At 39.1% G+C, this 27,805-nt stretch overlaps 1 protein-coding gene across 1 annotated transcript; it reads right to left on the bottom strand.

Moving 5' to 3' along the window:
• Nucleotides 1-6,312: 6,312 nt before the first annotated feature.
• LOC311608052 (uncharacterized protein) lies at nt 6,313-23,826 on the bottom strand (the record flags this gene model as incomplete). The annotated part of the gene is made up of 5 exons (XM_084800337.1): nt 6,313-7,970; nt 9,482-9,733; nt 19,438-19,686; nt 21,749-21,994; nt 23,365-23,826. 5 exons carry the CDS (start codon nt 23,824-23,826, stop codon nt 7,422-7,424), a joined length of 1,758 nt encoding a protein of 585 aa, XP_084656463.1. The 3' UTR covers nt 6,313-7,421.
• Nucleotides 23,827-27,805: the final 3,979 nt, after the last annotated feature.

The raw sequence follows: 27,805 nt of genomic DNA, 5'->3' as shown, positions 1-27,805 counted from the left end.
CTCATAGGGTATAAGTCTCTTCTTGGTAACCTGCTGTCCTTCCTCTGAGTGCCACCAGGTCTCCCCCTCCAGGGGACATGGTCAAAGGTGAGGCACCAGAGTATGTGAGAAAGTAATACTTAATTTGTGTCTTAAAATATCTGGAATGCAGGCTTCCTTAAGAATCTCAAATCTGAATCTACATTGTCTGAAAAAAACTTGGTCTGATTTAAGTATATATGTGATACATCTGTGTAGATTAGATGTAGACCTTGTGCCTCTTAGCTTGTATGTTTCCTCTGCAATTGCAAGTCACAGTTGCTAGAGAATAGACTTTTCTTTCAGATTTCTAACAGTGCTTCATATTTTGCACGTGAACATCATTAGATGGTCCAATGACACTAAAGTCCTTTATGTTACAAAAAGGAACCAATAACATTCTCTTGAATTTGTTGATTTCATTAATACTGTAACGAACATCTGCCTACAATTCATCTATTTTAGACAGTATTTTTACCCTTATTTACCTCTTACTTTAATTATCTGCATTTAATGTGCCTATTCTGTGCCATACTGTTTTATGCTACACTCACAATAATTTTTAATTAATTAATCCTTTTTATGCAGTTTTTCTAGAGACTGAAAGGGGACTTTGTGATCTTTCTAGGCATTTGCTTTCTTCCTCTTAGGGTTATTTCAAACACAGTTGTTAGGTTTAATTTTTTAATTAGCAGAAGATATGATAATACATTCTTTAATGCTACAAAAGTAATATTAGAACAATAGACCAGAGCAGGAGGAAGATAGAAATCATGACAGCATTCTTATGTACACAGAACTGAATGTACCATGCTGAATCACTGAGTCTCTATATGTTCTGTAACAATGGAAGCAACACCCTCAAGAGTATACACTTTAAGAACTCTCATCACATGTCTTTCACACATACATGGCCCCTGGAACCCACACTAGGTAGTGAGTACTCAAGAACCTAGATGAATCCAAGAGACAAGAGGAGAATGTCAAATGTCCTTTTCTGTCATGCTAATGAGGAAACATCAGAAGGCAGGGGACAGGAGGGGGGACAGGAGCGGGGACAGGAGATCAAAAGGAGTACATGCCATCTGTTGATCCCATGGCAATCAACCCCAGTCAGAGCCCCAGAGGCCCAGGCCTGACTGAAACCCTTCTTGTTTTGCAAATTACTTTTATAGTTAGAGGGTCCTGAGGGTACATGACAATGATGGAGATCACTGACTCTTTCATACTTAGAAAAGCTGAGTCCAAAAGCCCAAGTCCAAGAGCCACAGGGCAGGGTGTTGCTAAGAGACAGAAAGGCTAGAACTGGAACTGCAGACTCTCTGATCCAAAGACAAACACAGGCAGAGATGGCCATTTGACAATGTCTGGGGTCCTTCCCAGTCAGGACTTACCTATAGCAGTCTGTCTGCTTGTCCTGCTCCTGAGCTTCTCTGTGGCCTCACTGTACTCATTTCCCAGGTTTGCAGGTCCTGCATGACCTGCTCATGATCCATCTTCAGAAAATCTTTGGCCTGTGGTAGGTCCCGGCCCCAGGCACAAAGAACCTCATGGTCACAGGCCTCAAGGATCATAACAATTCAGGGAATATGCTACCCTTCCACAGAGCAGTGGAGGCCCAATCATGGATCCTATGTGCTGGATCACCCTAGTCCTTATTAAATGTGCTCTTTTGGCTATAGACCAGCAGAGGTAGGAATTCCAGAACTGGACAGGGCTTCCTGATCTTCCGCAGTAAGCCTGGAGGGCAGCTGATAAGTTCTCAGGAGTCTATGCCATAGGTCTGGGTCCACCAGAAACTGTGATGACATTTCTCTTGTCTTCATAACAGAGACTTAAAAACCTAGTGCCTATTACTGAATGGATGGCAAAGCACATAGTCTGAATTTCTGGGTAATGAGACCCAACATCAGGACAGCTTTAGAAACTCTCCTAGGAAATCTTGGATAGAAACCTATCTCCTCACATATAAATTCACTCTTTCACTGGATTCCTTTCCCAGATTATTTGTCGTATTTTCAATTGCTAAGTGGTTTTCTACTTTCTTTCATTGAGGTTTTGGGGGTCAAACTTAGGGATTCATATATACCAAGTATTTACTTTACCACATAGTTGCCTACCTTGTCCACAAAAAGAGGGTTTCATGAGTAAACACTTTAGTTATTTCTTTCACTCATGTGGTCATTGAGATATCTACAATAAATCACTGTCACATACTACTTGCCACACATTAGTGGCTCCCATTCCCTCATTACTTGTGACCTGCACATGGGTTTCCTTACACAGCTAAAGGTACAGTGGTAGGGGCTGAGCAGAGGACGAGGTGGAAGGTCCCCACCCTGACTCTTACTTGCTGAATACATGCCATGAGGGAAATCTTACTTTCAGTCCTAAGTCGAACTATCCATTCTTGAAACGGAAATCACTTGTGTGGTACCTGCTGCTATATGCTGCCTGACAATGCATATACAGGTAGCCAAACACCTTTTCTATGACACTGTTTCCCCTCTCAATGTATTCTTTTTCACAATCTCGCCCTTCAATTTTCATGTACTCTCATCTCCACCTTGATTTCACTAGGTTTTGAAATAAGCATGTTAAGGATCGTGAGTTTCAGTTTAGAAGGAACCCATCTGTGGTCATTCTGAACAAGACAGGTGCATGGATTTAAAGCTGACAACACGGCAGTGCAGGATGTATTTGCTTGCTTGCTGCTGGCCTTCCCGTGCTGACTCATGGCAGCCCAGGATGTAGGTTAATAATGCTTGTCTGTGCCTAGGAAGCACCAGCTGTAGCGTTGTTGACGTCCCAGATTCTTCATCAGTTCTAAGGAAGTAGAAGACAGTTCTTTATCTTTAGAAATGACTTTTCTGAAAATTGATTTTAGAACATTTGTTTAATAAAGGCAAATTTCTCTTTACACTTTCACGAGAGTGTTCTGTTTTGGGAAAATTTTATTTCTAAAGGAAGAAAAACTGTGAGTATTTTATTTTTGTGTAGACACATTGGTGTTGCAATGTTCTGTTCTGCTTTACCTAGTGAAGTTTGTGTATTTTAGGAAAATCTTCATTTGGCTGAAACATATATCATGTCCCAGAGTAACCATTCTAATATTTTTAGTAGAAGTTCTTTGTGTCCTTCCAGTTCAGATGTCATATTTCTTACAAATGGCAGTGGAATTTGTCACATCATATAAATTGTTGCTAGTCTTTGGACTGCATTAACTACCACATATATATGTATGAGCTTGTTGGCATGTTTCTTTTCTATTTTCTTGTTCCCTGTTTTTCCTTGTGCAATACAACACTGGTCATCATATTCTTTTGTATGTGAAATGGGACTGTTTTTCCTTTCTTCGTCTTATTGGGTATGAGTCTGTAATTAATAGGATTTTAGTAAGGTGTCTATCACTATGTAATCCAATGTACATACATTCTTACTTTTCAATAATTTGTATTTAAATCATTTGAACATTTTCCTTTGCTCTCCTTCCTTTCATAGAATCAGGCTTAAGATGTCCAAAATCCTGATTAAGAGTCCTTTGTAGTTTAACAGATTAAACTCTCTTAAGATAAGCAAACCCAGATAGGATTAGTCTTGTGAAGAAAAACCACAGGTGTTGGTAATAGTATGTGATACTTCTCTCTTAAGACCAAACTCACTGATTATTTCAGAGTTAAAAACAAGAGGGAACAGAAGCGATATCCAAGCAAGATGTAAAGGTAGAGATGCAACAGGTGATGTTTGAACTGCTGGTTAAAGCTTTATCTATGGTAATTTTATATAAATAACTCTAAAGAAAAAGTCTGAGAAGTAATTTCCAAACTACAGTATTAAAATAAGTGAATTGTATACCATCTTTATGTTTTATTTTATAAAGCATAAGAAATTTATGCATTTTAATTTACAGAGTTTAATCATGACTGAAGAATTCAAAGTGTGGTATACACCTGCAATCTCCACACTGAGGAAGTTGAGAGACATGGGTCTGGAGTTGGCCCCAAATTGGTCTACATGGTAAGGCTCTGCCTCAGGGAAACCACACAAGCAACCAGAAAATATGTAAAGTACTGAACATTAGAATCTATCAAAAAAAAAAAAAAAAAAGAACTGTCTCATGGTTGGTGTAGGCTTCCCTGTCTTTCTCTAGGGCCAAAGTCCTCCCCAAGCACCTGTGTGCTGGAGCCAGTGTCCCTGTGACTGTGCTTCTTACTTGTAGTTCTGCATCACAATCCAAGAAATGGAGAGAGGGTTAGTGTTCTCCTGTAGAGGGCAGCATGAACGTAAAGATGATGGAAAAGGGAAGCAGAGAAAAAGTTTGGTCAACAAAGCACTTTTGATTTCTCCCTTAATAGTAGTTTGAAACTTCTTCATGATCACTGAGACCTGAATGTGACCTAACAAGAAAAAATTAGTCTAGACTCACTGACTTTATCTTGGCAGGCTCCTAGTAGCCTTCTGCCTTCTGGGAGAAGTTCACAGACACTTAACCATAAGAAAAGCTGAAACAAACCCCATGGATTTCAGTCTTTAGTTCATGTGCTGGCACACTGCTCAGGATTTTTCTAGCAATCTTCTCAGGTAAGAAAACACTTCGGTCATACCTTTCTTCTCCATCCTGGAAACCTCTTTGTGGGCCCTGAACTCTTCCTTTTCAACTTTTCTCCTACTCTTTTTGTATATTTTCATCATTCACAATTTTTGTTGTTATTATTGGTGAAGTTTTTTCTACTCCAAAACGATTACATATTTAAGAGCCTATTATAAAGGATTCCTTTCTTAGGTTTGGAATATAGGCAGAAATGAAATAGAAACATTTCATTCTCATAATCCATGTTGAGAGTAGAGAGAGAAGCCATCATGATGACTACACTCAGGTGATACTTGTTTTCCATTTAGTCCTAGCCTCTTTCTCTTCCTTCTGACACACTCAGAGATGGCAGAGTGAGATGGCAGAAGTGAAGACAGAGGCTTGCCAAGCAAAAGAATGGTGTTTTTGTGGAAGCCTAGTCTTCAAGAAGCTGCAGTATCTAGACATGGAATCAATCTATGATTCCAGCTTCTTGGGTACATTTAAGAGATCAAACCAAGCTGTGTATGACATTGATTTGAGCTGTGTTTAAGTGATAGTTTTTATTAAAAATAATATATGTTTACATATATGTCACACACACACACACACACACACACACACACACACACACACACACACACGTCTTGTCCCTTATTGAAACTTTTGTATTAGAAACAGATTTTTACAATTCTTTTAAATTGCTGATGATATAATTTAAGTGTCAAACCCCTCAGAGTCTTGCTGGTAAATACTTCAGACACATTTCTATTCCTTGTTTGCCTAGGAAGCCCAGCGATATGTAACTGAATACAGTCTCAGGTGCTGAGCAATGGGAGACCTACTGAAAGTTGCTACTTTTGGTTTTAAGTGTAAATAACTTGGCTAACATGTATTACTCTTTATTACCAGGAAATACACTTAGACTCAACATTATCCTTTAATAAGACGATAGCATATATATTTGGTTTTTGTTTGTTTTTCTTTTGCTTAAAGGAAAAATTTCCAAATTTCCCTCTTATCATTTAATACAAATAGTGACCTTTTGTATGATATAGAAGCATTTGTTTTTTCCTTGTTTTTGTTTAGAATAAAACGGGGAAAGTTTTAATTTTCCCTTAATGAACGATGTTACACTTTGTCTTAAAAAATGATGAGTACACAGTATGTGCTGTTCTTTGAAACCAGGGCAAGAAGATAATTTAATAGGATTAAATCCTACTATGAGTGCCAAGAACTTTTATTGTGGGCATCAGGGCCCAAGAGTGAGTGAGGGTAACAGAGGTGCCAACACTGGAAACAAGACTTCAGAGACCAACATTGAGGAGGACTTCTACTTCATTTTGTAGAAATAAGCCTTTCATACATTCTGTTGACCAATGGCGTTAGGATCATTGGGATTTGGACATGAGCTCTGGGATAGCCAATCACTGTGAAGACCAGTTTACCTCCTTGAGGGAAGTGTTTGGCTGCAATGCACCATAAAACTTCCATGAAAATACTTATGCTGGTGGATCCAGACACAGGGCTCCCTTGACTAACTGATGCACCAACCAGAGACATGGCAAGCAAAGAACCAAGACCCACTAATCAGAAGTAGACAATGGACATCTCATTTTCCACATGGGGAGGCCTGGAGCAGGGTACTGCCTCTGACAAGAGCTCTGGTGCCCTCGATTTGATCACTGTCCCTTAGGAGAGAGGTCCTGTAGGAAACACCTAGGATGGGGATGCAGGCTATCCAGAGGAGACCACATAGGCTGTGGTCAGATGGTGTAGTAGGAAGACTCCGCATGTCAGAGGTTACGGGGAGGGTAACAAAATGAAAAGGGGACAGTGGGAACAGGAAGATAAGAGTGAGTGGATTACAATTGCTGCAGTTAGCTTGCTGGCACACCTCCATGGTTACTCTTACTACTGCCTATTTCTGACTTTTTGATCTCTCTTGGCACACTTTTTCTCCTATTGAGTTGCCTCATCAAGCCTGGAGTTTGGTGTTTAAACCTAATCTAAATTTCCCTTGTTATGGAGTGTTCTGTTGATATCCACGGCAGGCCTGTTTTTTTCTGAAGGGAAAAGTAGGAAGAAGCCACAGGAAGGATACTGCAAGGAAAAGTAGGGATCTCGGGGAGACGTGAGGGTTAGACTGGGATGGGGTGAAAGGAGGGTATACTTCAGTGAGAATGTAATGTATGAAAGAATTAAAAACAACTATGACAAAATCAAAAGGAAACAAAGTACATAGTGTTTTACTTCATGTACATCTATGTTGATATCTGGTCTCTAAGTTTTATCATATATATAATCGGGAGGAAGGGTTTTCATTCTTTCTAAGTTTCCATAGCATCATTTGGAAGCTGAGCAGGGTAATGTCTACATATCTGGTGTTGTTGTAAAAAATGAAGAGTGAATGTGCACAAGTACCTTTTAAGTGATGTGTTTATGGAAGCCATTACTGAACATTTATTGACAATAAAAAAGCTCTAGGTCAAGGGAAGTTTTTTTCTCATAAATATTAGACATTTAAATTTTTTACATATGTATCTTTTATTAGAGTTATATACAATAACCTGCCTATAGCAGGAAGAACCATGACACACTTAGGGATTATAAATGTTACTCTCTTAATGTTTTGGCTATTTCTATTTGACAGCCTTGAAGAAAACATCTTTTCTATCTTGGTGCCTCTAAACTTCTTGAAGACTAAACCAAATAGTTTAGTTTCACAATTAAGCTTAGTTGTTTAGGAGTTAAGATGTTTTTAGGTCAAGACAGGTGTTTTAAGCTGATAATGATGAGAATCTGTGTGGAATTCTGTATATAGCTCATGTCCTCAGATGGAGACAGCAGGAAGCTCAGAATCCAGCTCTGTGTCATTAACATGAAGAGTGGTGAACCCTGTGCCTCCAGCGGGATCAAGGGTGGTGCTGGTGCCCATGCTTTTTCTGGAGAGGTCAGTTGAATGTGCAGCATCAACAGCTAGGTCAGCATCACTAGCAGGGTCCTCAGTGGCTTGGGGACCACAAAGAGCAGCAGATTCAGCACAAGTGCTGATCCTGTTACCATTGCCTTGAGCAAGAAGATGAGAGTCAAGAGCCAGGTCAGCACTGTGAGCAGGATCCACGGTGTCAGCTGTGAGGTGACCAGCAGCAGGCTCACAGTCAGTGTGTGGCTGGCCCCTTTCATGCTCAGTGCAAAGGTTTAAATCAACTGGGCAAACCAATTCAGGCTTTTGAGCCTTGTCCATGGTATCTGTGTCACCTGCATCACCAGTAGAGGCAGCAGGAGCTATCTTCCTGTGTCCAGTAGCCCTCAAGGCAGGAAGTCTACGCTGAAAGGATCTTAAATGGGGTTCATACAGATGAGTCGACTTCTCTTCAACCTTTCAAGAAATAAAGAGATGTTACAGTTCATTAATTTTATGATTTCCATTCACTTTAGCATGTTTTTTTGTTAATGTCACTCTTGATGTCAGTCCCAAAATACTTGTGGCTCAGTGTAATTTAGTCATTACAGCGACTGATATCCTATAACCTCTGCTTCTGTTCTGCTTAAGGACATGGTCCAGAGTTTACAGAATCCTCAAAAGGGGAGAGAAGTCTTTCTCCTCTGTACTGCATCAGTCCTTTATCCATTGACTTTCAAAATGGCCCACTGGGATACTGGGATAGCAAAAAAATGAAGGTGAATTCTGAAATGCATGAAAAAGTGTGCAATTACCCTAAGCAGAGGGAGCTGCTGAGCTGCATGTACAGACTCTGAAGATGCTTTCCAGCCTCTCACTACTTAACCATAACTGTCTCATGTGTGAGTGCTGGTGTGTTCCAGCACCACTGTGGCAGCTCAAAGGAGAACAGCTCCCATACTCACATAGATTGGAATGCTTGGTCCCTATTGGATGGAGCTATTTTTGGGAAGAAGTAGGAGGTGTGTCCTTGTTGGAGGAGATGTTTCACTGCAGGTAGGCTTTGAGTTTTCCAAAGCCATGTGCAATTTCCACAGAGCTATCTGCTTCCGGTTTGTGAATAAGGATATGAGCTCTCAGCTTCTGCAGCCCATTGCCTGTCGGCATGAGGCCATGTTGGTGATGAAACTGTAGGTGTCCCTTTGGAACCATAAGCCTTGCCCCAAACAAACACTTCTCTCTATAAGCTGCCTTGATCATGATGTTTTATGCAAACAGTAGAATGTTACTAATACAACCATTGACTACTTTCACTAGGAGTAATATGACAAAAGTCTAAAGTTTTTATTTAAACATCTTAAGGGATGTATCCGAGTGTGACAAATAGAAGAGATGGTTCCATAATGCTGGTTTACAAAGGATACTCAGAATACCCACTAAATTAATTAGATAATTAAGCAAGAGAATGTTCTGAAAACAATGTAATGCTATTTGGAAGGTGCAAAGCTTCATATCCATTTGAGAGCAAATAATGTGGATAGGCCTTCCTCATTCTATACAACACAGCGGGACTTGATACATAACAGCCTACTTTTTCCTTCAATGTCGAATGTGCTGACGCAATATGTCACTTCAATGAAAACCTCACACATTCTAAAACTTATCAAGCATCATCTAACAATGCAGCATAGAGGAGATAGAAGAAAATACCTTAAGGAGCATGGGTGGGAACGGAAAGTAACACAAAGAAGTATACGTACTACATGTGCGTAAAACCTCTAATGTGTTCAAGAGACAACTTTAAGTTATTACTTAGAAGAGCGCTGGCAAAGGAACTTCTGTGATGAAGACTGTAAGAAAAACGCAGGAATATTGATAAAGCTGGGTTGCTTTTGTCTTGAACAATAAAAAGCTTTGCGGAGGGAGTCTCTCCAGAAACATCTCATATCTTAAACTAAGAAAATCTTACTTTCCAATGGTGGGATTACCTTTACATTTATTGCTCTTCTCGAGCCTTCAGATGGGGGTTCTTTTTCAGGAGAAATGATATTTTCAGAATTCTCAAGTTGTCCATGAACAATCTCCTTTGAGTCTTTTCTGATGTGCTCTCTATGAAGTTCATGCTGCAGTTCTCTCTGCTCATGTATTGTTGCCTCATCTTGATTCATAGAAGACCAAGGCTGTAAAGATGTGCATTCAACATTGCATTTCTTCTTTATTTTTTCTTCTGGAGTGATTTTCTGTAGGTGAAGGAGTGAACAGTTACTCCGACTGATTCAACCTCATGACTATTATGCTTACTTGTACCTGATTAAATTATTTTTTGGTCCTCTTATTTTACAGGATACTAGCAAAAAATGGTGCATATAGTGCAGGTCTTCAATGGTCTAGTTGCACTGAGTGTACTGTTTATAACTTCCATAATAATATCTATTTGATATGTGGAAATATCATCAGAAGTTTGAATAAATGAGACCAGTAGGCTCATAATGTAGAATACTTTGTCCATGCTTGGTCAGTCTTTTTTATTAAGGTTGAGAGGCATGGCCTTGTTCCAGGAGGTGTGTCACTGACCGTCCTCCCAAATCCAACTCTGCCACTTGCTCCTGGATCAGATACAGTCTCTCAGCTGCTGCTTCAGTACCCTGCCTGCCTACTTGCTGCTGAGGTCCCAGGCAAGAGCCATGGAAACTGTATGCAATCTGCAATTCAAATGCTTTACCTGACAAGTTGGCCCTGGTGTCCTCTCACAGCCACTGAAAATTCTGAGTCTATAAAGTAAATTAAGAATCACTGTGTTGAATTTCTGCTCCTTTTACATCTCTCAGTATAGACACTGAAGACACCTGGAGACCATGTGGCAGAAGGAATTCTCTACAATTGGCCTGAATGACTGGTAATAGGAAACTACATCTCTAACCCCAGTGACTGATCTTTTTACTTCCACTTAACTTGATGCCTGTTACTGACACCTTGCTCAGAATACTAGTCCGTACCCAGGAGGTTGTGGATAAATGGATTGAACCAGAAATTGTCATAATGAATGAGTTCACCCAGAGGCAAAAAGAGTTAAATGGTATATACTCACTTATATCGAGACACTAGTCCACGGGGTACGACCCCATGAAAAATTTTATCTACCAGGAAAGTGGGTCAGAGAGGAGGACATCCTATTGAGACTTTAGGTGTGAGAAGCCTGGGAGAATGAGGAAATAGATGGACCCAGAGGGTCCTGGAAAACTACAGGCTGGTTTGGGCCCTGGCATCCTCCACAGACTATGGCACCAGCCAAAGAAAATATAGGCAGTAAACTTCAAACCCCTACCCAGACTAGCCGATGGACAGGACATTCTCCACCATTAAGTGGACAAGGAGATATGACTTTCACACAAACTCTGGTGCCCCATATTTGACCATGTCCCTTGGATGGGGATGCCTGGTGGCACTCAGAGGAATGATAATAGGTCACCAAGAAGAGACTTGATACCGTATGAGCATATACAGGGGGAGGAGGTCCCCCTCAGTCACAGACATAGTGGAGGGGAGTAGGGGAAGGAAGCAGGAGGGAGGGAGGAATGGGAGGATACAAGGGATGGGCTAACACCTGAGATGTAATATGAGTATTGATATATATAAAAAAAAAAGAAGCTCGCTGGCCAAGGAACTTCTGTGATGAAAAATGTAAGAAAAATGCAGGAACATTTATAAGGCTGGGTTCCTTTTGTCTTGAACAATAAACAGCTTTGCAGAGGGAGGCCCTCCAGAAACATCTCATATCTTACACTAAAAAGTCTTACTTTTTAACATGGTGGGATTACCTTTACATTTATTGCTCTTCTCGAGCCATCAGATGGGGGTTCTTTTTCAGGAGAAATAACATTTTCAGAATTCTCATGTTGTTCATGAACAATCTCCTTTGAGTCTTTTCTGATGTGCTCTCTACGAAGTTCATGCTCCAGTTCTGTCTGTTCACCCAGTGTTGCCTCATCTCGTTTCATAGAAGACCGAGGCTGTAAACATGGGCATTTAACATTGCGTTTCTTCATTATTTTTTCTTCTGGAGTGATTTTCTGTAGGTGAGGGAGTGAATGGTTACTCCGACTGATTCAACCTCATAACTTTTATGTTTACTTGTACCTGATTAAATTATTTTTTTTGGTCCTCTTATTTTATAGGATACTAGCAAAAAATGGTGCATAGAGGGCAGGTCTTCCATGGTCTAGTTGCACTGAGTGTAAAGTTTATAACTTCCATAACAATATCTATTTGATATGTGGAAATATCATCAGCAGTTTGAATGAAGAAGCCCAGAATGCTCATAATTTTGAATACGTTGTCCATACATGGTCATTGTTTTTTTGGTAAGGATTGAGAGGCAGGCCTTGTTCAAGGAGGTGTGTCACTGACTGTCCTCCCAAATCCAACTCTGCCTCATGCTTCTGGATCAGATGCAATTTCTCAGCTGCTGCTTCAGTACCATGCCTTCCTACTTGCTGCTGAGGTCCCAGGCACGACCTATGGAAACTGTACGCCATCCGCAATTCTAATGCTTTCCCTGACAAGTTGGCCCTGGTGTCCTCTCACAGCCACTGAAAATTCTGAGTCTATAAAGTATATTAAGAATAACTGTGCTGAATTTCTGCTCCTTTTACATCTCTCAGTATAGACACTGAAGACACCTGGAGACCATGTGGCAGAAGGAATTCTCTACAATTGGCCTGAATGACTGGTAATAGGAAACTACATCTCTAACCCCAGTGACTGATCTTTTTACTTCCACTTAACTTGTTGTCTGTTACTGACACCTTGCTCATAATACTAGTCCGTACACAGGAATTTGTGGACAAATGAATTGAACTAGAAATTATCATAATGAATGAGTTCACCCAGAAGCAAAAAGAGTTAAATGGTATATACTCACTTATAGAGAGACACTAGTCCAAGGGGTACGACCCCATGAAAAACTTTACCTAAAGGGAAGTGGGTCCGAGGGGAGGACATCCTATTGAGGTTTGAGGTGTGAGAAGCCTGAAAGAATGAGGAAATAGAAGGATATAGAGGGTCCTGGAAAACTACAGGCTGGGCTGGGCACTGGGGTCCTACTCAAATTATGGAACCAGCCATGGAAAATATAGGCACTAAACTGCGAATCCCTACCCAGATCAGCTGATGGACAGGACATTCTCCACCGTTAAATGGACAAGGAGATATGACTTTCACACGAACTCTGGTGTCTTATATTTGACCATGTCCTTTGGATGGGGATGCTGGTGGCACTCAGAGGAAGGATAACAGGTCACCAAGAAGAGACTTGATACCCTATGAGCATATACAGGGGGAGAATGTTCCCCTCAGTCACAGATATAGGGGATGGGAGTAGGGGGGAAGCAAGAGGGAGGGAAGAATGGGAGGATACAAGGGATGAGCTAACACTTGAGATGTAATATGAGTAAATTAACAACAATAAACCAAAGAAAAGAAGATCGCTGGCAAAGGAACTTCTGTGATGAAGAATGTAAGAAAAATGCAGGAACATTTACAAGGCTAGGTTCCTTTTGTCTTGAACAATAAACTGCTTTGCAGAGGGAGGACCTCCAGAAACATCTCATATCTTACACTAAAAAATCTTACTTTTCAACATGGTGGGATTACCTTTACATTTATTGCTCTTCTCGAGCCATCAGATGGGGGTTCTTTCTCAGGAGAAATGATATTTTCGGAATTCTCAAGTTGTTCACGAACAATCTCCTCTGAGTCTTTTCTGATGTGCTCTCTACGAAGTTCATGCTGCAGTTCTCTCTGCTCGGGTATTGTTGCCTCATCTGGTTTCATAGAAGACCGAGTTTGTAAAGAGGTGCATTCAACATTGCGTTTCTTCTTTATTATTTCTTCTGGAGTGATTTTCTGTAGGTGATAGAGTGAACGGTTACTCCGACTGATTCAACCTCATGACTCTTATGTTTACTTGTACCTGATTAAATTATTTTTTGGTCCTCTTATTTTACAGGATACTAGCAAAAAAAATGGTGTATAGAGTGCAGGTCTTCCATGGTCTAGTTGCACTGAGTGTACTGTTTATAACTTCCATAACAATATCTATTTGATATGTGGAAATATCATCAGAAGTTTGAATGAATGAGACCAATAGGCTTATAATTTACAATACTTTGTCCATGCTTGATCAGTCTTTTTTGCTCTGGATTGAGAGGCATGGCCTTGTACAAGGAGGTGTGTCACTGACAGTCTTCCCAAATCCAACTCTGCCTCATGCTTCTGGATCAGATGCTATTTCTCAGCTGCTGCTTCAGTACCCTGCCTGCCTACTTGTTGCTGAGGTCCGAGGCATGAGCTATGGAAACTGTATGCCATCCGCAATTCAAATGCTTTCCCTGACAAGTTGGCCCTGGTGTCTTCTCACAGCAACAGACAATTCTGAGTCTATAAAGTATATTAAGAATCACTGTGTTGAATTTCTGCTCCTTTTACATCTCTCAGTATAGACACTGAAGACACCTGGAGACCATGTGGCTGAAGGAATTCTCTACAATTGGCCTGATGATTGGTAATAGGAAACTACATCTCTAACCCCAGTGACTGATCTATTTACTTCCACTTAACTTGATGTCCTTTACTGACACCTTGCTCATAATACGAGTCCGTACACAGGAATTTGTGGACAAGTGGATTGAACCAGATATTGTCATAATGTGTGAGTTCACCCAGAAGTAAAAAGAGTTAAATGGTATATACTCACTTATATCAAGACATTAGTCCAAGGGGTACGTCTCCATGAAAAACTTTATCTACCAGGAAAGTGGGTCAGAGAGGAGGACATCCTATTGAGACTTTAGGTGTGAGAAGCCTGGGAGAATGAGGAAATAGAAGGATCCAGAGGGTCCTGGAAAACTACAGGCTGGTCTGGGCCCTAGGGTCCTCTTCAAACTATGGCACCAGCCAAGGAAAATATAGGCACTAAACTGCGAATCCCTACCCAGATCAGCTGATGGACAGGACATTCTCCACCGTTAAATGGACAAGGAGATATGACTTTCACACGAACTCTGGTGTCTTATATTTGACCATGTCCCTTGGATGGGGATGCCTGGTGGCACTCAGAGGAATGATAATTGGTCACCAAGAAGAGACTTGATACCCTATGAGCATATAAAGGGGGAGGAGGTACCCCTCAGTCACAGACATAGGCGAGGGGAGTAGGGGGGAAGCAGGAAGGAGGGAGGAATGGGAGGATACAAGGGATGCGCTAACACCTGAGATGTAATATGAGTAAATTGATAATAATAATAATAAAAAAAAGAAGATCACCGGCAAAGGAACTTCTGTGATGAAGAATGTAATAAAAATGCAGGAACATTGATAAGGCTGGGTTCCTTTTGTCTTGAATAATAAACAGCTTTGCAGAGGGAGGCTCTCCAGAAACATCTCATATCTTACACTAAAAAATCTTACTTTTTTTTTTACCATGGTGGGATTACCTTTACATTTATTGCTGTTCTCGAGCCATCAGATGGGGGTTGTTTTTCAGGAAAAATAACATTTTCAGAATTTTCAAGTTGTTCACGAACAATCTCCTTTGAGTCTTTTCTGATGTGCTGTCTACGAAGTTCATGCTGCAGTTCTCTCTGCTCGGGTATTGTTGCCTCATCTCGTTCATAGAAGACCGAGGCTGTAAAGATGTGCATTCAACATTGTGATTTTTCTTTACTTTTTCTTATGGAGTGATTTTCTGGGGGTGAGGGAGTGAACGGTTACTCTGACTGATTCAACCTGATGACTCTTATGTTTACTTGTACCTGATTAAATTATTTTTTGGTCCTCTTATTTTACAGGATACTAGCAAAAATATGGTGCATAGAGTGCAGGTCTTTCATGGTCTAGTTGCACTGACTGTATTGTATATAACTTCCATAACAATACCTATTTGATATGTGGAAATATAATCAGAAGTTTGAATGAATGAGACCAGTAGGATCAGAATTTTGAATGCTTGGTCTATGCTTAGTTGGTCTTTTTTGCTAATGATTCAGAGGCCTGGCCTTGTTCAAGGAGGTGTGTCACTGACTGTCCTCCCAAATCCATCTCTGCCTCATGCTTCTGGATCAGATGCAATCTCTCAGCAGGTGCTTCAGTACCATGCTTGCTTACTTGCTGCTGCAGTCCCAGGCACGAGCCATGGAAACTGTAAACAATCCGCAAATCTTATGCTTTCCCAGAGAAGTTGGCTTGGCCATGGTGTCTTCTCACCGCAACTGAAAATTTAGAGTCTACAAAGTATATTAAGAATCACTGTGATGAATATCTGCTCCTTTTATATCGCTCAGTATAGACATAGAAAATACCTGCAGACCATGTGGCAGAAGGAATTCTCTAAAATTGGCCTGAATGTCTGGTAAGACGAAACTACATCTCTAACCCCAGTGACTGATCTCTTTATTTCCACTTAACTTGATGTCTGTTACTGACACCTTCCTCACATTACTATTTCTAACAAAGAAATATTTAATGTGAAGGTTCATGTATCATTTAGAGACAATAAACAAATGGGTTACAAAAACATATACAGAGTAAGACTAACTTACAATATAAATATATTGTAAAGATCAAGTTTAGCTGGAAGTTATGACAAATCCTTTGTGTTTTACATTTCGTTGACACTAGGTATAGCATCCTGAACTGTAGCCAGTATTCCCCTAATTAAGCTTACAAATATTGATGTGGAAATAGAACTTTTATAGTACACATTCAGTAGGACTTTGTTGTAGAGGGAGGACTTCAAGACACATTTCATGTTCATGGGCAAAGTTCTCTAAAGCTGAGTGACATCCTGAATCCTAAACTTATGTTTCTAAGGAATACTATCAACAATTCAGACAACCTCAATTCAAGTAAGTACTAATAATCTTGTAAACAGTAATGTCTTTGTCATGGTCTACAACAAAGTGTCTATAAGTACTTATAGAGGCAAAGTAAGTGATATAAAGAAGTAAGATTGGGTTCTTTGCACACCGACACACATGTACGCCTCACCAACAGGGTAAAAGTCTGTAACACTGGCTGAAAAAGCACATGGTTAAATTCCTTAACTATGACTAGAAACTCTCATTGATGCGGGTTCTGCAACTTTAACTGATATTGAATTCAAATTCACAATTCTTCTTTACATGGATTTAAATATTTTCAGCTCTAATAGGAGTTAGTGTACCCATAAACCTCAATTATAACACAAGGTTTATTTCCAATACTGTGAAGGTGCTATTGCAGACTGTTTAGGATGATTAAGTAATACAAGTTAATTGTTAGTTGATCAACTCATGGACATATCAATTACTAGTCTATTTTCTTCACAAGAGTACACACCCTAGCTTTGACCAACAGATACAATTCTATAGATAGATAAGGTACAGTTGGATAAGAACCTCCAAAACCCCAGAGATCTATACAATATGGCATTTAAAGATGTTTCTATGATCCTAAGGATCCTTTGAGAATAACACAACACCTAGCCTTCCTCAGAGAAGTTGATGAACATCAAAGAACCTCCTATGGAGATGGCTTCAAATGTGGCAAACCAGCCACTGGGAAAAATGTTCTCCTTTCTACCACAGACAGAATTCAGACTAAAAGTGGGCAAGCTTGCCTGGAGGCAGATTCAGTGCCCAAACACTGCTAAGACATGGTAAGCAAGTCCACAACGTTCCTGCTTCACAAATACATCTTCCAGATAAAATGGGCCAGAAGGCTAAAGATGATGCTCCAATGTTATTGGGAGTTTGGGTGACTGTCTAGGCAGTGAACAGCCTCTGTCATTTTCTCAATTTGGATACTGCTAACTTATACTTCCTATTTATTCACATAATTCATTTTATTCCTTCTCTAGTTCCTATGGGGTTACAGGCAGATAGTTTAGTTTTACAATTAATCTTATTTGCTAAGGATTTAAGATGTATTTAGGTCTAGATAGAGAATTTGAAGTTGATAGGGATGGATTCAACAAATACCGATTGGCATTCAGAGTTGTAGACTCATGAAGAAAGGAAAGATGTTTACTGCCAGGTTGAAAAATACTATGAATGTAATATTTCTATAATTCCTAATTGTTTCATGGTCCTTCTTGCTGGCTGTAGTTTATTGTATACCTGTTAAATATAAATTTATATGCAAAAGCAACAAATATATAATAAAAAGTTGGAATGAAATGTTACACAAGCATTCATAGCTCGTTGTGATGACTGAGCCAACCACTCATGGCAGAGTAGAGCATAGTCCCTAGGGGATATCCTACTATTATCATCCTCCTATATGGAAATACTATTACACTGTTGCCTAACTTTTACCCTTAGGCACATTGTGTAGTGCATCTCTCAACCACCACCAGAGATGATTTTCCTTAACCTACAGAACACTTTTCAAAAACTCACGACACCAATTTGTCAGTATACATAGGATAAATTTCTATGGAGTGCTCCCCTCTCCATTACACAGCTCTCTATATCACAGTCTGAAATCTATGGGTCTATAGAGCATATTAGAATAAAGGGAAGGAAATAGTGTAAGAGCCACTGGCAGCAGCTGTCCAGAAAGAGCAACAACAACAAAAAAGAGTTTTTGACGCCTATGACAGGGCTGTTGCACAGAGGAACTCACAGTAACTATGACCACATGCCTAAGACATTCACACCATCAGGTCAATCAACATTACAACAATATTGAAGGCTATGCTCATGAAGTCCCACACTTAGGTGAGGCGCTTTATGTTACTTATAGCTGATGAGGGAAGAGGAGTCAGTTTCCTTCAGGAATAAAGCCCTGTGAAGTTGCACATGACCCCGTCATTTTCCTACTCGCTGCACACTAAGTGTCCTGATTGTTTTTTGTAAAGAAAACATGCTTTTGGGAAAAAAATAGATTTGGTGGCAAACAAGGAAGATTTGGAGGGGATACTAAAGTGTGGTTAGATCTGATCAAATTTCATTATTTGCATATATAACATTCTCAACCATTAAATTAAATAAATTTTAGAAATATGTATTCCTCATCAATAAAGACAGGATACAAGCACAGAACCTGGTGGCTGGGTTATGCAGAATAGTTAGAGCTATTGATGACTAGCTATGGTTCAGTATTTCAAAATAATTTGTATGATGTTATTTTATGATATATGATGTTATTGAAAAGATGGAGACAAGAGCTGACGGGATTAAGTAATAGCCAGACAAAAGTAAGAGCATTGTCTTTACTTTGATGTGTGAAATTTGTAGGACTCAGAGGACTTGGAATAAAGAACCAAATCACTAGAGTAGAGGGAGTTGGCCTTACGTAGAAAGATGACATCAATACAAAGATCTATGTATCTGTAAATGTATAGTAAAATGCACATCTACACAGAATTGTGAACTATAGGATGTGAAAGTGCCGAGGCAGAAGAGCCATGGATTCAGTTATGAAGTGTTGCAGGGCTTTCCAGTAGAATTACACGCTGCTTCCCAGTCTTTGAGTTATGGAAACCATTGCTTTTTTGGTTTACTACACCTTGGACATAGCCAATATGGAATTTCTAGCTAGGTGATTATTTTGTGGTTTCTAATGTACTCACCTTCATGTCAGGCATGTTAGTTCCTTTCATTTCCAGTGTAACTACTCTCTAAATCTTTTCTCATCGTGGCCATTGTCATTGTTGATGTTTATTTTATAAGTATTTCCCTCAATTGTATAAACAGCTTGTAAACTTTTGTTTTTTATATTCATAGTCTATTTTCACTTACCGTTTTAAGCATAAGTAAGAAGAATGCAGCTGTGAATGTGGGTGTGAATGAGATGCAGGCCATGCACAAAGCTGTGTCCTGGGCACTCTCTAGCACTACAGACAAGGGCGAGCAGATGCATTTTGCCCTCAAATAAGGTGTGCTTTTTTTTTTATTAGCATTACCTTTGATCTTGTCTTTTCCTTAGAGATATGAAGTTGACTTTCTTCCTTGGGACAAACAGTATTTTCATGTTTTCCAATCACTTCACAAATTTTCTCCTTGAAATCCTTTTTAATGGTTTTCTTGAGATTCGCACACTGTGATTCTCTGTCTTCCTGCTCTACTTCCTGTGCTGTCTTGGCAGCAGGCTTCTCTGACTGTCCGGACTTGGCGTCATGTGTCTTCTTTAGTTTATGTTTTTCATGTATTTTCTGAAAATGAGAAGATACATTATTTCATGTTGGGGAGATGTTTTTTAAATGACTCTGTCCCTACATATTGTAGTGTATGTATGAAGGAAAAGGAGCCCCTACTTAATAGTTATCAGTTGAAGAACTTCATAAGTGTTCTGCTGCTCATACCATCACTAGCTATTAATAAAAAGTGAAAACAATTTATTTTCATCTAGTGTAAGAAAAATACATGAACCAGCATTTTAAATTTAGTATTGATTACAGTGTTTAAAATAAAATTACTTTAGTTGTTAAATATTCTAAAACCTAAGTTAACTTGATTTTCACATCACAAAGGACACCTCATGTGAAAGATATTGCCTTACTTTACCTAAAAATGCTGATCCCTTACAGTGCAGTCAATCCCTTTTTCTGTTTATAAATAAGTAGGTAGTAGGCAAGTCTAAGTTCTTCAGGACCCACATCACCAAATCAACATCGAAAACCAAAACAATTTTGCTTTATATTACATACAATATAGTATACAGTTAACAGATATAATGTATAGTTTACATTCACCAATCATATATTACAAAATGAATTTGCTTCTTCTAAGAGAAGAGGCTGGGAGTAGTAAATGTTTGGGGAAATGTATGAAGGAAATGGCCACAGAAAACTGCTTCATAGAAAGCTGTAAGTAAATTAGAGACCCATGGAGTCAGAAATGGAAAGAAAGAGCAAAACTAAATGAAGAAAAAGCTCAGGGCAGAAGCAAATTGCTTTGATGAGTTTAAAGAGAGGAGCGAACCAAACAAGACTGTCCTCCCAAGGGAGACTAAGTGGTAGCAGAACACAGACTAAAGTATCCTTTAGATTAGACAGCATGACAGTGTCCTGCATGCATGTAGGTATCTGCACTGTGTCACCTTCTAACATGACCTAACATGCACATGAGATAATGAGCACGGTATCTGATGACCTTTACCAGGTTCCCTCAGTATAATCAAATATGTAAAATACTATAGTGTGATTCCTAACATCATTCAATGAATCTGTTCTCTCCAGAAGGAGAGACATGTTAAAACTACAACAGGGTGACTGTAGATGCTTTGGAGGAGGCCTGGAGTCCAGGTTGTCCCCTCCTTCTGTGTTTCAATGCAGTTGACCAGCTGATCTATATGAGCATGGAGACAACATCTGACAGATGCCTTGAAGAAACAACTGCATGTGTATGAAAGGAGGACATGGCCTGTGCAAGAGCATGTGGATTCCAACAGAAAAACATTTGTAACTATAATTTACCCTTAAAATGCAAGCTTATGCTGAATTATGAATGTGTTTGGTGTGAAATGAGCCTTTATTGGAAAAAGGCAAGGGTGTTTCTGCAGAGGACGGTGGTCTGCAGAACAAGGGTTCAAATGATAGTCCCTAACTGTGTTGTGTCAACGGAAGCCAGGGCTGGGTTAGGGAAAGGATGCTGACCAATCATGGCAGACATGTAGCAATGCTGTAAACACACAGCTGCTTCTTCCTTTCACCATGGAACCAATTGTTAAAGAGTAGAGAGAGGAGGAAACAGAAAAAAAGGTGAAGGGAAATATTTTAAATAAGAACACCAGAGGCAGTAAAGTCAAGGGATCCAGTCACCTGGTTACATATGGGTTTCCATTATAATCAAATGCTTTTTTAGAAGTCACAGAATTCCCATCTTTGAATGATGGAAATCATGACCTTTTTGGTGAAGATGCCTAAGATCCACTATCTAAGGTTATGGTGTTATTTGTCTGGAACACATAATAGTTTCTTTTATTAAACTGTAAAGCTTGTACTGGTCTTTATTATTGTTTCTCTGTATTACTACTATAAAAGAAGTCACTGTGTTGATCTTATCGTCACATTTGTCCTATTCATTACAGCCTAACATTTTTCACTGAAGCTCTACAAGGTGAGTGGGAAAGGTCCTTGGACCAGGGAAATGCAGACCATGTGCACGGCTACAGTGCTGTAGTCTAGATGTTCTCTGCAGCTCTGTAGACAGACGATCACAGATGCATCTTCCTTTGCACAAGAAATCCATTGCTTTTAAATTAGAAGTAATTACCTTTAGCTGTTTTTTTCCTTTAGCGATATGAGGCAGTTCTTTCTTCAAATTTGTATCACATTCATTGTTTTCAAAAGACTCACAAAATGCTTCTTTGATGCCTTCCTTTATAGGCTCACAGTAGGAGTCTCTCTGCCTGCCCACAGTTTCTGCCTCAGTTTGCATGAGGGACTCTTGTGAACATGGAGGGGCACTGTCATGGCCCCCTTCATAGTCTTTCTTCATTTCTTCTTCTAGAGATGTCCTCTGCAGGATAGAGGATGGAGGGTCAATTTGCTTGGTTTCCCAGCAGAAGTTCATTTTTTGATATGATTGTTTTTTGAAATTACTCTCTTCAGAAGTCACAGGGTATAAACACAGAGAAAGGAAAAGGCACTTAACATTTAACAGTTAAACTCTTTATATATGTTCATTCTGTCTTAAAACACTAGGCTATGATTAAGAACTAAAAATGCCTTATCTTCTTCAATGAACTAAAACTCATGAACATGACCTTCATTGTGTCAGTGTTGTTTGGAAGAAACTGTGTCATAACGTGTCACATATCCCAAAAAACAAATTAGATGGGTTTTAACATGAAAGAGCAATTTTCACGTGTAAAGATATCAGCTCACCTCCCTCTTTCCTCAAAGAGCTTGTAATATTGCTCTTTAGGAGTATTTATTAAACAATATTTATCTTTCTCAAGTTAATAATATTTATGTCTCAAATTGATGACTCTCTTAACTATACACAGAAACAGCATAAATGACTTTTAAGTACTACAAGGATTTTTCCTTCATTTAAAATTTAGCTTACTATTATAAAAAGTTTAGCAAGTTCAACAAATTTTTCTTCTCATGAATAACTTTTTTGGGGAAAATTATACATTATTCTTAATAGTACATATAAACAGGGTGTGAGACCACACACCAGATATTAAGATCACAGAGTTCTATTGAGTGTGTTCAACAGCTAGAGACACTTAATTATATGATTTCAGATGGGAGGAAGGTGTCTATTCAAAAAGGTTTGTGCACAATAATTGTTGAATATAGCCATATATGCCTATTACTCAGTGAGATATAGGTAAATTAACACAACATAGGAACAGAAACTGTCAGAGAGATCAAGTCTGTTAAACCGAAATAGCTCTGCATCAGTGTAAAGTGTTTTTTAAAAGACCAGGGAGGAGAGATAAACAAATACAACTCTCTGTCCAAAGGACTCGAGCAGCAGGCAACACACACACACAAGTTTCACTCAGACTACACGCTGTGACAGTGTTGTGCACATCTTTGGGCTGCCTGTGCTACTTTAAGTCCTAATGCAGTCTACTGTCTACTTGTGCCCATGTAGTGAGTAAACAGACTGACACACTAACTCCACAGGTACCATTGATGAAAGTGAGGTTCTCTTTCTAAGGATTGGCACTTATTCAGGAGCCTGCTATGTCTGTCAGCAGAGAAAAGTTAAAATCATAGAACTAAGTTACCAGTTGTTCCACTTTGCAGGAGGATTGGCGCCCAGATCTTTGCCAGCTTCGGTATTTCTGTGCTATTGACTGCAGACTCAGGCACAAGGGTGTTTCTTTCCCCTGTAATGAAGCACAGGTGTTTCCAATGAGGGGGACCTACCTGTAAGTCTGAGGTTCTTTTGGAAGTGTTAGGTCGTGGTGTTTCTTTAGGACAAATGGTATCCTGGTAATGTTTAATCTGTTCGTGAACCATCTCTTTCAATTTGTTTCTGAGAAGTTCCTTCAGTTGTAAGTGCTGCTGATTCCTCGGCTCCTGCAGTGTCTCCTCCACCGGCTCTAGCAGTAGAGCCACCTGCTCCATAAAGATTTGCCTTAATTCATTCCTGAGTGGTCCCAGGATGTCCTTTATAACCTTGCTGAGGAGTTCCCTCATCCTTGCATCCTCATGTAAGGCCAACAGCTCCTTCAGGATTTCCTTTATGTCCTTTCTGAGGAGTTCCTTCTGTTCTGCATGGTTCCTATCAGCTTCCTCCTTCTTGTCCTTGTTCCTCTCCACAATATAATGTCGTGAAAAATAAAATTGTGCATCTTTGCTTTCATGTTTCTTCTTTTCTTCAGTCATTTGCGGATGAAGAGAAAAAAGATTAATTTGCTTGGCTTTATTCTAAGATTTGTTTTTGTTCTTGTTCGGACACACATGTTTTCAAAACGGTTTGGTCCTTATAGGTTGTAGAAAGCACATAGGGAATGTCCAAAGCACATTTTAACAGTCCTGCTTCTTCGTTATTTATCTACTCACAGATGACTAGGTTGAAAATGATTTGAATTATCTAACATAGGGGGAAATGTTGAATTGACAAAATTTCTTGGTACTGCTTGAAATACACTAAGAGTATGATATGGTAAATTTTCCAAGAAGAATGAATTGCGTAATTTCATGGTTACAAACCAGTCCTTGATCACAGAGATTTCACAGACACCCCTACCTAAAAATTAGCCTGTACATGTGAATATCTTTCTGGACATCAGTAAAATTAAATTTTGTAAGTGATTAAGGATCCAAATCAGTAAATACATTCAAAAAGAAAAACGAACTCCTATATTTACTTTCAAGGACACATGTGTACCAAGTTCAGTTTCTACACTGTTCTAATTCTAGTAGAGAGAGGAGATAGACAGTAGGCAGTGTGGGCAGTAGCCTGTAACTTTAGAGAGTCTCTGGTACCTCAACAACTCTAACCTGGCCCAGTCTTGAAAATAGGATATGTATTTGTTAACCTGTGGTGTTTAATAAGGGTCCTTGTCGCCCTGCTTTAGATAACTCCATTTTAATTCTTATATGTATGCATATATATGAATGCATATATACATACACACATCATATATAAATATGTATGCGTAATATATATGTACATATTTAGACGCTCTTTGTGCAGAGCCACCAAGGTAAGTGTATCTGTGTTGATTTTATTTTTTGTACGCACAGGGAAGACAATTAGAAACTAAGAAAGAACTAATTTTATCAACCTAGCGTGTGTGTGTGTGTGTGACTAGAATGAGACTACAAATTTTAGTCCCAAGGAATGAACGCTTTTTAACTTACTCTCATGTGCTAGCTATTACAGACACACTGTTCATAATTTCAGTCAGTTAATCAAGAGGCTTAATCTTACCATACATATATCCTCAAGGGACACTGTAAAATGGAGAAAGTGTATAATATTCAGAATATAATTTACCTCAATTGTAGCTAGTCTGAAGATAATGTTTATCAGGAAATTACTAGATTCTAAGAGTTTGTTGCCATCCTCACCTTGATGAGGAGGCCTGGTGGTACTTAGAGGAGGATAGCAGGCTACCAAGACGAGACTTGATACAAAGGATCCGATGCAGGGGGAGGAGGTCCCCCTCAGTCGCAGTCATAGGGTAAGGGAATAGGGTGAGAGCAGACAGAAGGAGGAATGGGAGGATACAAGGGATGGGATAACAATTGAGATGTAATAAATATTATCAATAAAAATAGGAAAGAAGAAAAGAGAGTTTGTGGCTTTGTATATGTATGCCTGGTTGTCTTCATGCGCACCATGTATGTGTTGGAACACTTAGAGTCAATAAGGAGGCATCATATCCCTTGCAATTGCAAGTACAGTTGGCTGCTCATCACTATGTGGGGGCTGGAAACCAAACCAAGGTTCTTTGGAAAGAACAGTGATGAGTTTAAATTCTGAGCTTACTCTCCATTACTATAAAAGAGAATTTTTATATTTCACAAGTGGGTATTTCTGCCTCATAAACTATTTCCAGATACATTATATGGTACTCATTATTCAGAAATATATATACAAAGGCGTATGATGGGAATTCAGATAGGACTGATATGGATTGCATACAGAATCATAGAATCATAAATATGCCATGTCATGGAGACATTTTCGACATGAGAATAAAGAGACAGATATAATATGATTGACACTCATGTATGACCTAACTAAACACAACCACTATATGCTCTCTGGAAATATGTTTATAGTACAAATGAAGTCCAAGGATGTTTTAGTGTTGGACACAAACCAAATGTTTTATTCTAGGAAAGGGTTACAACACTGAGGACATGGGAGGAGAGAAGGGAAGGGGAGTAATGATGCAATTATATCATTATTATAAAAATATTAATTAGAAGATAAAGCAAAAATTAAATCATCAGCAAACAGATACACATGTGTGCCTCATATAGATGGAGACATTTGTATAAGAACATGAATAGACACTATTCAGTGACATAGCTTGAAACACACTTGGGTCAATTCCATATAAAACATTGGAAATCCACTTGTTGAAGATATCTATGGAATCTTGATGACAAATTCAGTTTGTGTAAGCAACTATTTCTTCTTTGGTGATTTGATGTTGAGTTAGTGTGTACAAAAGAAATATGTGAGGGTAAAATCTTTGCTAGTTCTAATCTCCAAAGAGCTCTAATTTCTCAAAAGAGCTGTAAGATAACGTTGGAATGACAACTCAAAAGACTTGTCAGTTTGCTTTCTGATGCTGTGATTAAGAACACCCATTCATGTTTAAAGTCTTGGAGAGATCAGATCAGGGATACAAGGCACGTTCCTTTTTGTTTGTTTGTTTGTTTGTTTTTAATGTCTTTAAAATTTTTTTATTAACATATTCTTGTTACATCTCAATGGGTATCCCATCCCTTGTATCCTCCCATTCATCCCTCCCTCCCATTTTCCCCTTATTCCCCTCCCCTATGACTGTTCCTGTGGAGGATTTCCTCCCCCTGTATATGCTCATAGGGTATCAAGTCTTTTCTTGGTAACCTGCTATCCTTCCTCTGAGTGCCACCAGGTCTCCCCCTCCAGGGGACATGGTCAAATATGAGGCAGCAGAGTTCGTGTGAAAGTCATACCCCACTCAACTGTGGAGAATCTTCTGTCCATTGGCTAGATCTGGGTAGGGGTTTAAATTTTACCTCCTGTATTGTCCTTGGTTGGACAAAGCATATTCTTAAAGGTAATAAAGGCTATATAGAGAAAGCCAATAGCCAACATCAAACTAAGTGGAGAGAAATTCAAGAAATATCACTACAATAAGGGACTAGACAAGGCTGCCCACTCTCTCCATATCTCTTCAATATAGTTCTTGTAGTACTAGCTAGAGCAATAAGACAACTAAAGGAGATCAAATGATCCACATCAGAGAGGAGGAAGTCAAATTATCCCTATTGACAGATGGTATAATGATGCACTGAGTGAGCCCCCAAATCCCACCAGAGAACTCCTGCAGCTGATAAACAATATCAGCAAAGTGGCTGGCTAAAAATCAACTAGAGTATATGTACAAAAATAAAATAGTTAAATAATAATCTATTCAAGTGAGAACATAAGTTATCTTCATTTTATAGCTGATGAGTTGAGGTCCAGAAGTGTAAACTAGTTAGCTTATGTTTGATTCTTCACCTCTATAAGTCTAAGCAATACAGACCCAAAGCACACTGCCTAAGGAAAACTTAATGTATCAAAGAATAGTTTGGGAAGAAGAGATATACACAATAACATAGGCCAGGCATGATGGGGCATTCCTTTAATCCCAGCACTCAGGAGGCAGAGGCAGTGAGATCAATGTGAGTTTGAGGCCAGCCTGTTCTACAAAGAGTGTTTCAGGACAGCCAGACCTATGTCACAGAGGAATCCTGTCTCCAAAAACCAGAACCAAAACAGATTTTTATTGTTGTTGAATTCCATTCCCCATTTTAATTGATATATTTATTTTGAAGATGTCTGCTTTTTAAAAAGTTTATTATACATTCTATAGTCTATTCCTTTGTTGAATATATTGCTATTTAAAGGCAGGAATGACTTTAAAAAATCAAAAAGAAAAAACACAAAAAAAACCTCAAAAAAAGTCAGTAGCCATCTTGTACACAAATGGCAAATGTGCTAAGAAAGCAATTAGGGAAACTACACACTTTACAATAGACATAAGTAATATAAAGTATCTAGGAGTAACTCTAACTAATCAAGTAAAAGGCTTGTATGAAAAGAACTTCAAGTCTCTGAAGAAGGAAAGTGAAGATAATATCAGAAGATGGG

The sequence above is a fragment of the Acomys minous genome (assembly GCF_964271855.1).
Source record: "Acomys minous genome assembly, chromosome: 11".
Taxonomy (NCBI): domain Eukaryota; kingdom Metazoa; phylum Chordata; class Mammalia; order Rodentia; family Muridae; genus Acomys; species Acomys minous.
The sequence above is the reverse complement of the archived record's forward strand: the minus strand, read 5'-3'. Positions and strand labels throughout refer to the sequence as shown.